General features: G+C 42.0%; 1 protein-coding gene across 12 annotated transcripts; it reads right to left on the minus strand.

The window, feature by feature from the left end:
• Positions 1-600: 600 nt before the first annotated feature.
• On the minus strand, positions 601-5987 carry LOC123102543 (phosphatidylglycerophosphate phosphatase PTPMT1). 12 transcript variants are annotated; one of them, XR_006449037.1, is made up of 12 exons: positions 5229-5970; positions 4604-4791; positions 4181-4340; positions 4031-4099; positions 3740-3928; positions 3441-3570; positions 3221-3336; positions 2816-2862; positions 2210-2332; positions 1503-1549; positions 1163-1360; positions 601-812 (listed from the first exon to the last, which is right to left on the minus strand). XR_006449037.1 is itself a non-coding variant. In XM_044523932.1 (3 exons), exons 1-2 carry the CDS (start codon positions 5535-5537, stop codon positions 4750-4752), a joined length of 351 nt encoding a protein of 116 aa, XP_044379867.1. In that variant the 5' UTR covers positions 5538-5987; the 3' UTR covers positions 4110-4340; positions 4604-4749. The 12 variants fall into 12 exon arrangements, 1 of the variants encoding a protein (XP_044379867.1); XR_006449034.1 differs by having other exon boundaries at positions 1163-1549; positions 5229-5969; XR_006449033.1 differs by lacking the exon at positions 2816-2862 and having other exon boundaries at positions 5229-5967.
• Between the last annotated feature and the right edge of the window lie 5795 nt (positions 5988-11782).

Genomic DNA, 11782 nt, shown 5'->3' on the forward strand with positions numbered 1-11782 from the left:
CAACCTGTTTGGCTATCCCATTTTCAGCGACACAAAATTAGCTAGCTAAAACCATTAGCAGCTGCAGACACACGTGCTTTTCTAGTTAGCTAGCCATTTTATGCAACTACTCGGCCATGCACCAAGAACGGCCATGCACACGACGTAGAAGACACATATTCTAACTGGCTATCCGGACGGCAACAACGTCTTCAAAACGATTTTGTGGTTGGCTGTAATTTGGAGCAACAAACGGAAGCGAACTAACTAAATCACCAAGCAGAAGATCCTGATAAAACGGTCGTGGACATGAGGCGTGTTGAGAAGAAGGTATGAGCGAGGGACTCTCTTTTCTCAGCGAGCTTAGTTTAAAAAAAAAGAGGTATGTGGTTCTTTTTTTTATGCAGAGAAAATACTGTGGTTTGCCAAAAACTGCAGTATTAAAATTAAAATTTTTAGAGACAGCCAAACAACCCTTTGTAATAAAAACTACAGTATTATAAAAAACTGCAGTATTATGGGAATACATAGAAAATACTTTGTTACCAAACGGGGCCTAATCTTCTCCCACCCTTCCTCCTGTTCCACCTTCATGTACTTGTACAAATTATATAAATTTTATGATTTCAAAAGAATATTTTGATTATATTTCTTATTTAAAAGTAATTAAAGATGTACATGGTGGTTAATCCAACCTTAATTTTTTACCGCAACAAGGATAAAACTTAAAACTAACATAGACTTAATTAACTAAACTGTCCCTTGTCCCCATTTCTTAAACTCCTCACACGCTACTTGCTCCATTCTCCCCGTGGCCATGCAACCATGCCTACCTGTGACCATGAAAATCAATCAATCATTAAAATTCATGATCTGACTATACAATTCACAAGATAAATGAAATCCATGTCAACTAAAATATAATTAAAAACACGTCGTTTGTGCTCTGTAGCAGGGATACATTATCATACGAGCCAGGTTAGAGTACTCGTACCATGAATAAAGAAGGCACACAACATCTGGCATTATCACAAAATCATACTTGCACACATTACCACCAGTAGCAACATAAACGAGGTGGATATCAGCTTTTAAAGCATGATTAGGAATCAAGGCAAACTCTATTTTCAGGGTTAGAAAGAAAAAGACCAAGTGCAAGAATTGGAACAGATAAGAAGCTTACCAGGGCATGATGCCATTGGGTTGGATGTCATGCACGGGCCAATAGAGCTCCCTCCCTATCTCTTACGAAGCTCTCCCTACGACCCACTTCAGAGCAGCCGGTCGTGCTTTTTTCCAACCCAACTTCTGCATCGCCGCAGATCAGCCAAAGGAGCTGCTGCCGGCAGCCAAGCTCACCTTCCGCACTGCTACAGATCAGCTAGCATGTGGAGTGTACATGATCCGAGAGAGACTCAGTCGAGCAACATAAATGAAAAAGGAAAAGTACCAACGTTTTGAGAAAATGAATTCAGTTAGTCATACAAGAATATGTTCAGAAGATAAAAATCATTTAGACACACCTCACGCAAATTCTCTGAAAGAAATTCTTCATGACATCTTCCGGAACCTACCAGTTCAGAAAAACAAAGTAAGAGAGCAGACATATGCAGCACAATTACCATCTAGGAACTTGTGGTGTGAAACCATCAAAGTACAAAAAAGATATATGAATATACTGTTTCCTTATTTATTTAATTTTATTCCAGATTACAGTTGAAATGTTTATAAAGTACATATTCTTGGGTAGCATTTCTTTCTCATCTTGTCTGCACAATAAACAGATTAAGGCTTAATATTATTACTGAGCTCAGAGATCGATCAACAAGTCATATGCTCTAATTTAGAAAAGAACTATGTGCATTTACTTACTGGAGGAAGAAACCAAGGTCAAAAGGCAAAATGGCAGTCTTCATATCGTGCGTCAAGCATAACTACATTGCCTTATGAACTGAATTAACAATTAGAATTATCAAGCAACAGTACGAACAACCAACAGTGACGAGACTTGCTCTTGCACAAATGTTTATCCCAACAAAGGATCGCGAACTCGCTAGATACACTAACTGAGGCTCATTCCCTTTGCTTGAGGCACTGTCTTAGAACAACTTCAGAGTAGGTCGATTGAAACTTAGAAGAAACGGAGATACACATGTTAACTAATAGACTGGCATTTGTCACTTTGTGATTGAAATTAACTATGAATAAGGACTCTGGAACATGAACATACAGTTGTGTGGTCGAAGTGCGAGGAACATTGTTGCTGGCAGAAGAGCAATCATGAAAATCAGCGCAAATATGCTCAAGGTGATTTCGATGGGCACTCACTTGCTACAGCGGGCGCGCCATTTAGCTGCCACAAGCAAAAATTTGCTATTTTTATCAAAATAGAACTTTGCGAATAGTACGACACTATAGAATCAACTAAAGCTCAACAACATTATTGATGCATGTACATCTATTAATTAGACCAATAATGCTTCCACAAAGAATAATTAATCTTTACAACCCTTTCACTTGTGGTCATTTTACCAGGATAATAGTAATTCTAAAACATATAAATACAAGTTTTATCTACAAAATTAATTAACTAAATGATTCAAACAAGCACTGGTATTCCCAACTACATTAATCTCATGGAAAATGGTACAAGGAAAACTTTAGATAATTAGATACGGCAAAGGAACTTTCAATGAAGGTGTAGGAAAAATAAGCTACTGCAGTTAATTTGAACATCAGTGAATCAACTGTAGGCATACTGGCTCCATCCTTTTAATTCCTTTTAATTCACAGTAAAGCTTGCAATATTGAGAAAAAAAAGCAAGTAATCAACCACCTTAATTTGTTAGTACGACATCGATCCGGCGCTTAGAAGCTTGCATACTGCGATTAAGAAAATCAGAGAGCATGCCGTAGGTACAAGAAGCAAGCAAATAGCCAGCTTAATTAATTAGTAGGACCTCGATTGCTTAGACTAATTCAATTGCAGCTGGAAGACACAAGACCAACCCACATGATTAACTAACTGTATTACATGCTCAGAGTCAAATTAGAGAGATGGCACATCTTGGGATGAAATCTAGTTGCTGAACAAAAATTATGGTGACATTCTGCCATGCCCAGAGTCGTAATTCATAGGTAGGTGGCGATCTAAACAGGAAGAAAAAGACCATGACATTTTTTGTACCAGTGCAATAACACCGCATAAGCAAGTTTTCATGAAATTGCAACACGAACTGACCTTTTTTTTTCAAACACGCCTATCGTTGGGTTTGCAGAAACACCAGGTCCCTGGAAAGCAAGCTTGCTACAGTATGGTCTCTCTAAATGTTCAGCTCCGGCTGCTACGGAAGTATGCTTCAAGGCAACAAGAGAGTGATGGATTTATGTGGAGGGCATAAAAAATATGGAGTAGAACTTGTATTACCCTAAGAACCAGCATTGGGGCAGAGAAATTAAACCTTAGATCCAGCAAGGAAGCTTTAGTATTTAGATCACATGATCGGAATATGCATTTGGCCTCCTCCTGGGGCGTAGGATGTGCAGCTTCAGCAAGTAATGTATTTCCAGGTACCTTCAAGTGGTGTTTAGCTAGCAAAAAAATTCAGAGAATATTAATTTTCAAAACCAGATAAACTCTGTAACAATCAGTCAAAGAACGGTGGTTTCCGCTAGTTCCAGAAAAGAAGAGGACAGGTTCCAGATGATTGGATATGTTGTGCTTGGTCAATATAATTTTAGTAAATATCACACCATATACCTTCAGAGTTCTGGTTGCCAAGCATCTTTAGATGCCCAACCTTCAGTCAAGATGGCAATGGCATCATCTTCTCTCACCTACAGGCTACAGTCCTCTTCTACTCTTGTTCCTCCTGGCCTACTCGTGCAGCGCATCGCCCAGCGGTCAACCCTCCTGTCCTGTAAAGTGGGTTGGCTCGATGTTCCCATACTGACAATGCCCAAACATGACAAATTTTTGCATGATTTTCAGATTGCATCACTGGACAGGAAACAATGGTCCTGGAAATTAATCAAAGCACCAAAGTCTCACCATTAATCTATGGACGACGTCGTTCTCCCAATCGGAATCCTCGTGGTCCCAAATGCTAAATTGTTCAAACTATGTAAGAGAACCGCACCAGTCAATCGAGCATGAAACGATGGTGATATGAACCAAATACTGTGTGAACATTTTGTAAACCTGTGTAGTATTTATGAGTGAAACTGCCTTGAAATGCAACATATCAACACATTTATACCAGTTGTGCGATGTGCCCTGTTAGTTTGCCATTCCATAATCCATTGCCATCAAAGTAGCTGGCATAATGCCCTCAAAATCGTTCCCAGGGTGATCCATTAACCTAGAGACAGAACACCAATTTCAGTAAACAAATAAGCAAAACATAAGGTTGTAATGTAATGAAGATCTCAGCTGTACAATAAAAAAGAGAGAAGCTATTGCATCTAATTAGAAGCAGCAGTGCATGTTATGGTATATACTTATATTATGTACATATTTCGATATCAAAACACCCAAGTAGTCTGTTAACATATTCACAATGCTCCGTCAATGGTAAAACAGTGCTAGTGTAATGAGTGAAAGTTTATTTGTGCCTCTTTGTACCTCCAGCATCAAGGCCATTCTTCTCGTCTCAATATTCCAGAGCAGCAAAACAAATGAGTCGAAGCTTTGATAGATAGCATGCGTTGTTATACGCTCGGCAGAACAATCCAAACTACAGTCCAAAAATCATTTGCGGACGTGATAAATTATGACATTGGTTGGTGAGGAACTGCCCCTATCCAAATATCCTGGATCGATACAAATTAAAATTAGTCCAATGTATACAGATGAACAGCATTCAGTATTCCTCAAACAGCAACATCCATACAGCTGAAAATACAGTAAATATCAATACAGATTCAACAAACAAGGTTTCTAACAAACCAAAGTGAATTAGCTGAGTATGTCTAGGTAATGAATGTATTCGGCAAGGTACTGCTCAAGTGCTCAATATGTCTTGGACCCAGATAAGTTCAAACGGAGTTAACCGTAGCCATCTCGATGTAATTACTGCTGTAATTAGTATCAATGACGATTTCTGCGAACGTACAGAGAATCTACCGTGCTCACTACTTGTGTTCCGGAAAACAGAACAGTTCCATTTCATGATCCGGTACCTTCCCTTGCTATTCTCTCGCAAAATTCTCCCCGTGAATGAAGAAGAAGAATACAGACGTGAACTGACCTTGTCGATGCGATCCCACCAGTGGAACTCGGGCTCGATCAAACTGCGGCCGTAGTTGAGCATCACCGTCGGATAGAAGAGCGCCCTGGCGAATACCTCCACGAACGCACGCTTCACGCCTAAGCTGCCCGCCTCATCACGCCAGTCAGAGACCATCTCGCCGCCGACACCCGCCTCACCGCCGACGCCCCTCTCCTCCTCCCGCCCGGAGGGAAGCGCCGGGGGCATCTCATCGACGCCCCTCGCCCCATCCGGCTCGCCGCTGACGTCCCTCTCCCCCTCCCACTCGGAGGGAGGCACCAGGAGCATCTCATCGACGCCCCTCACCCCGTTGCGCTCGCAGCTGCCCCCCACCTCCTCCCATGCCCACTCCCAGCCCCAGGGCTCCACCTCGCCGCTGTCGACGCGGCTGACCCCTACCTCCTCCCGCTCCCAGGGATCCGCCTCGGCCTCGCAGCGACGTATCCGAGGCGCGGTGGTGGCGGTGCAGGCGGCGGCGTCCTGGTGATCCACGACGGCGGCGACGGTCGCCGGCGTCTCCCTGACTCGGCGGCGGCGGCTGCATCCCGGGAGAGGAGGAGCAGCGGCTTGGGATCTCGTTCGCGTCTTCCCTACGAGGTCCGCGGCGGCGATCTAGTGCGTCTGCAGTCACAGATCGTAGGTCGAGGGGATCGAGAGGGCAGTCTCGCTCGTGCGTGCGATTTCTGGTTTTTTTCGTAGGTTTTCTTCCAGGACGGGAGGTTGGGCGGGTGCGGGACTCGATCGCGGTTTTTTTTTGGTTTTTCGCGGCTGGGAGGAAGGTGGGAGGAAGTATCAAAGAAGTACCAAAAAAGACCGAGTGAGGTGGGACGAAAATAAAATCCGGAACGCGACCTACCAACTGAGACATTAGGAGTAGAGATTCTTCTCTCTAGCAATTTTCTGCCGGATTTTTACACGCCGCACTTTGTTCTTGGGCTGGCCCACCCGGACGCGGCTGTGAGCGCCGGTTGCGTTTCCGGGCGCGCTCCCCAGACGTTGGCCTCACCGCAACAACGTGCGTGCTTGTAGTTTGTTTTGTTGCAGTGAATCGTAAAGTGAACAGCTATTCTTTATTTTTATTTATTTTTTATGGGCAAACATTTATTCATTATTGATGATGGAACACTATATTCTGAGGGGTTGCATTGTAGTACAAAGGACGGGAATCAATGATGATTGTTAGACTCGAGGCGGTTGCCAATAAGAATGGATTTTTTTTTTGAATTCTTGCATAGATTATTTTTTAAAATCACTATAGTTTTACTAAAGCACATCTAGATACATGCCCTAAGTATTACGCATCTAAATTCTACTCCCTCAATTCGAAATTACTTGTCGTAGAAATAGATGTATCTAGACATTTTTTAGTTCTAGATACATCCAGTTCTGCGACCAGTAATTCGAAACGGAGGAAGTATGTCACTAATTTCAGGTAAAGATTCGTGTGCGTATTTTCCATTCCTCTTTTTATTTTTTATGTTTGATTGAGTCATCTAGTCCCTAAAAAAGGCATATATCTCTACCCAAATGATAAGTACCTGGTATGAGCACATGACAAATCGAATGTTTTCGATGGCAAGTCTAGTGACGCAAGGATGTAAGTTAGTTGACACACAAAGCAATTTTCTGTTAAAAAAAAACTAAAGCACGAAGTTGCCATGCTTGCCAACTAAAATTGGCATCCTCACGTCACTAAATTTGTCACCGAAAACGTTCAATTTGCCATGTGCTCGTAGCTGACGTCCGGACGTTATCGGATTCCTATCTCTATCATTAAAAGGGAGCTGGTAGCGTCGTCTCCACATCCCACCACCCTCTTCCACAGAGGGTTTTAACTAAAAAAACAAATTGCATGACTCCCTTTGATTTCCTCCCTTCAACGAGCGTTTTTACCTCTTCCAACTCCCGCTTCATCGTTGCCACCTTCGTCCGTTCCACACACTCTTTTCCGTTCGTCATTGCCACCTTCGGCCAGTTTTTTGTCCGCCACACATGAGAAAAATCACCGAGCAGGCAACCAGCACAGTGTCTCCATCCTTCTTCAAGCATAAAATCGATCCATGTTCCCCATTTTTCGTCGCATGCTTGCCATTCATGAATATCGTCCACAGCCAGCCAACACCCCCCACATCCGTTGCAGCCAACATCCCAGACCTCGTCCTCTCCTTGACTCACCGGTGCTACCTCAACTCACCCTTAGATCCCATGTTTTGTGCATATTCTTGAAGAGCTGGCTATACTCTTTATCTCGGTGAACCCTAACCACCGCCAACCATTTGATTGATTCTGGCGGCAATGACTCATCATCTACCACAACATCATCATGATCCCTCTTTTGTCAAGCCCAAGCTCCTCATCAAGCTCTCGACATCATCTTCCCCCGCCGTACCCAAGGACAAGGTGCCACCAGATGCAAAATTAGCCAAACCCTAGATGCAAAGTGCTCCAAGGCTAGGAAGAAGTGAAAAGACCGCCCCTTGATCATCGTGAGAATAGTCTGCGGCTAGGAGACATGGAGACAAGGGTAGGGTTAAACTCAACGCTGACGACGAGAGGATGAAACCATAAATTGAGGGAAAACTTTATTTGTTCTTCCGGAATGCTAAAAATTTGAAGTCGGATTTTTAGGTATGGCAAATTGAACATTTTTCATGACAATTTATTTTGACGCGAAGATGACAAATTTAGTGTACAAGCACGGCAATTTTCTGAAAAATTAACCTAAGGTGAATTTGCCATGCTCACCAACTAAATTTACCATTCTCAACAAACATAATTTGACATAAAAAACATTCCATTTGCCATGCGTAATTCCCCCCCCCCCAATATCAGGTAGCAGGTTAGACCCAACAAAGAAGTACACGGATACATGAAGTAAAGAAAACAGTTGAGCCAGTGAAATGGGCAAACAAGTTCCCTAGATCTGGAGTTATAAATGAAGAACATGTACACTCTGATCATTGCCCTCTCATTCTGGATACAGAATATTTTGAAGGTAATGTTTTTAACCAACCAAGAAGCCGACTGAAACAATTTGAAGCCCGATGGCTCAAAGAAGAAACATTTGAAGAAATTGTACGTACATCATGGGAAAAAGCAAAGACACGGGGTATTGGGCCATCTCTTGTTGAGCGTACACGAGCGGTGAATGCTGATTTGCATATTTGGGACCGTGATATTTTGAGAGGACCAAAAAAAGAATAAATAAATTAAAAAAAGAATTGGAGAAGCTGCGGAGGGGTCCTATAAATGCGGAATCCCAAGTATGACAAAAAGAGATTCTTGTCATTATTGAATATCTTTTAGAGCAAGAGGAGATCTACTTGCTACAAAGGGGTCATGCAAACTGGCTTTTACATGATGATCGCAACACTTCTTTTTTCCACAATGCGGCAACGACCAAAAAAAAAGAAATCAGATTAAAAAATTGCTTGATGATAATGGTGTTTGGCTGCAAGATACAGAGATGAGAAACCATATTACGGGTTACTTTTCTAATCTATTTACGTCACAAGTTGCTCAACCGAATCCGGATGTTTTATCCCTCGTCAGAAGAGAAGTGACAGATGAAATGAATATTGCTCTCCTCGCCCCTTATATGGTAGAGGAGGTTCGAAATGAAGGAAAAATATGCCCTAGAGGCAATAATAAAGTTGTTATTTACATTTCCTTATATCATGATAAATGTTTATTATTCATGCTAGAATTGTATTAACCGGAAACTTAGTACATGTGAGAATACATAGACAAACAGAATGTCCCTAGTATGCCTCTACTTGACTAGTTCGTTAATCAAAAATGGTTAAGTTTCCTGACCATAGACATGTGTTGTCATTTGATAAACGGGATCACATCATTAGAGAATGATGTGATGAACAAGACCCACCCATCCGTTAGTTTAGCAAGTTGATCATTCTGTTTTATTGCTATTGCTTTCTTCATGACTTATACATATTCCTCTAACTATGAGATTATGCAACTCCCGAATACCGGAGGAACACCCTGTGTGCTATCAAAAATCATAAGTAACTGGGTGATTATAAAGATGCTCTACAGGTGTCTCCGAAGGTGTTTGTTGGGTTGACATAGATCAAGATTAGGATTTGTCACTCCGAGTATCGGAGAGGTATCTCTGGGCTCTCTCGGTAATGCACATCATTATAAGCCTTGCAAGAAATGTGACTAATGAGTTACTTACGGAATGATGCATTACAGAACGAGTAAAGAGACTTGCCGGCAACGAGATTGAACTAGGTATGAGGATACCGATGATCGAATCTCGGGCAAGTAACATACCGATGACAAAGGGAATAACGTATGTTGTCATGCGGTTTGACCGATAAAAATCTTCGTAGAATATGTAGGAACCAATATGAGCATCCAGGTTCCGCTATTGGTTATTGATCGGAGATGTGTCTCGGTCAAGTCTACATAGTTCTCGAACCCATAGGGTCCGTGATGTCTACTATGCAACCTTCTTCTTGTAGACGTTGTTGGGCCTCCAAGTGCAGAGGTTTGTAGGACAGTAGCAAATTTCCCTCAAGTGGATGACCTAAGGTTTATCAATCCGTGGGAGGCGTAGGATGAAGATGGTCTCTCTCAAGCAACCCTCAACCAAATAACAAAGAGTCTCTTGTGTCCCCAACACACCCAATACAATGGTAAATTGTATAGGTGCACTAGTTCGGCGAAGAGATGGTGATACAAGTGCAATATATATGGTAGATATAGGTTTTTGTAATCTAAAAATATAAAAACAGCAAGGTAGCAAGTGATAAAACTGAGCACAAACGGTATTGCAATGCTAGGAAACAAGGCCTAGGGTTCATACTTTCACTAGTGCAAGTTCTCTCAACAATAATAACATAATTGGACCATATAACTAACCCTCAACATGCAACAAAGAGTCACTCCAAAGTCACTAATAGCGGAGAACAAACGAAGAGATTATGGTAGGATACGAAACCACCTCAAAGTTATTCTTTTTGATCGATCTATTCAAGAGTTCGTACTAGAATAACACCTTAAGACACAAATCAACCAAAACCCTAATGTCACATAGATACTCCAATGTCACCTCAAGTATCCATGGGTATGATTATACGATATGCATCACACAATCTTAGATTCATCTATTCAAACCAACACAAAGTACTTCAATGAGTGCCCCAAAGTTTCTACCGGAGAGTCAAGATGATAACGTGTGCCAACCTCTATGCATAAGTTCACAAGGTGAACCCGCAAGTTGATCACCAAAAAAAATCAAGTAAATCACGTGAATATCCCATTGTTACCATAGATAAGCACATGCAAGACATACATCAAGTGTTCTCAAATCCTTAAAGACTCAATCTGATAAGATAACTTCAAAGGGAAAACTCAATCCATTACAAGAGACTAGAGGGGGAGAAACATCATAAGATCCAACTATAATAGCAAAGCTCGCGTGAAAGCACAAGTGCTCCCTAGGTGGTTTTGATAATTGATGACAACATATCTCTTGTTGGACTAACATTTCTATCTAGCATGTTTCAGATAAGTTCAACAATGGAGTGGCATGGACTAAAGGTTGTGGGAGCTCCTTCAAGATGCTAAGGACAAAGGATTGGCTAAAGCTTCAAGCTCAAGACTCTTTATTTTACATTTTAGTGATCCAAGATCACATTGAGTCCATAGGAAAAGCCAATACTATCAAGGAGGGATGAGGTGTTGCTTAATGAGCCTCTTGCTTCATGTGCTTAATAATATGCTCCAAAATCCTCAGCTACTTTCCCACTTCCACAAATGACCTAAGCCCTAAGCCAAACTCGGTCATACCGATTCTTTCTATCCGGCGCCACCGAGTTTCACTTGTCATAAGCCACTGCCAAACCCTAGCAATTCGGTTCTACCGATAGGGATCTCGGTCTCACCGAGATGGGATTGCAAACTCTCTGTTACCTATTGCAATATTTTCTGTCCCACCGAGATATGCAATCAGTCCCACCGAGATTGCAATGTAAATTCAGTGTTTCCTTTTTGTAACTTTTCGGTCTCACCGAAAGAGCAAATCGGTCCCACCGAGTTTGCCTGACCAACTCTCTGGTTAGCTAATTACCAAAATCGGTCTCACCGAGTTTGTGTAATCGGTCTCACCGAGATTACGTTATGCCCAAACCCTAACCATATCGGTCCTACCGAGTTGCATGTCAGTCCCACCGAAAATCTCTAACGGTCACTAGGTTTACCTTTTCGATCCGACCGAGTTTGTTGATTCGGTCCCACCGAGATTGGAAAACTGTGTGTAACGGTTGGATTTTGTGTGGAGGCTATATATACCCCTCCACCTCCTCTTCATTCGTGGAGAGAGCCATCAGAACACATACACAATTCCAACTCATATGTTCTGAGAGAGAACCACCTACTCATGTGTTGAGACCAAGATATTCCATTCCTACCATATGAATCTTGATCTCTAGCCTTCCCCAAGTTGCTTTCCACTCAAATCTTCTTTCCACAAAATCCAAATCCTATGAGAGAGAGTTGAGTGTTGG

Source organism: Triticum aestivum, chromosome 5A (assembly GCF_018294505.1).
Source record: "Triticum aestivum cultivar Chinese Spring chromosome 5A, IWGSC CS RefSeq v2.1, whole genome shotgun sequence".
NCBI lineage: Eukaryota > Viridiplantae > Streptophyta > Magnoliopsida > Poales > Poaceae > Triticum > Triticum aestivum.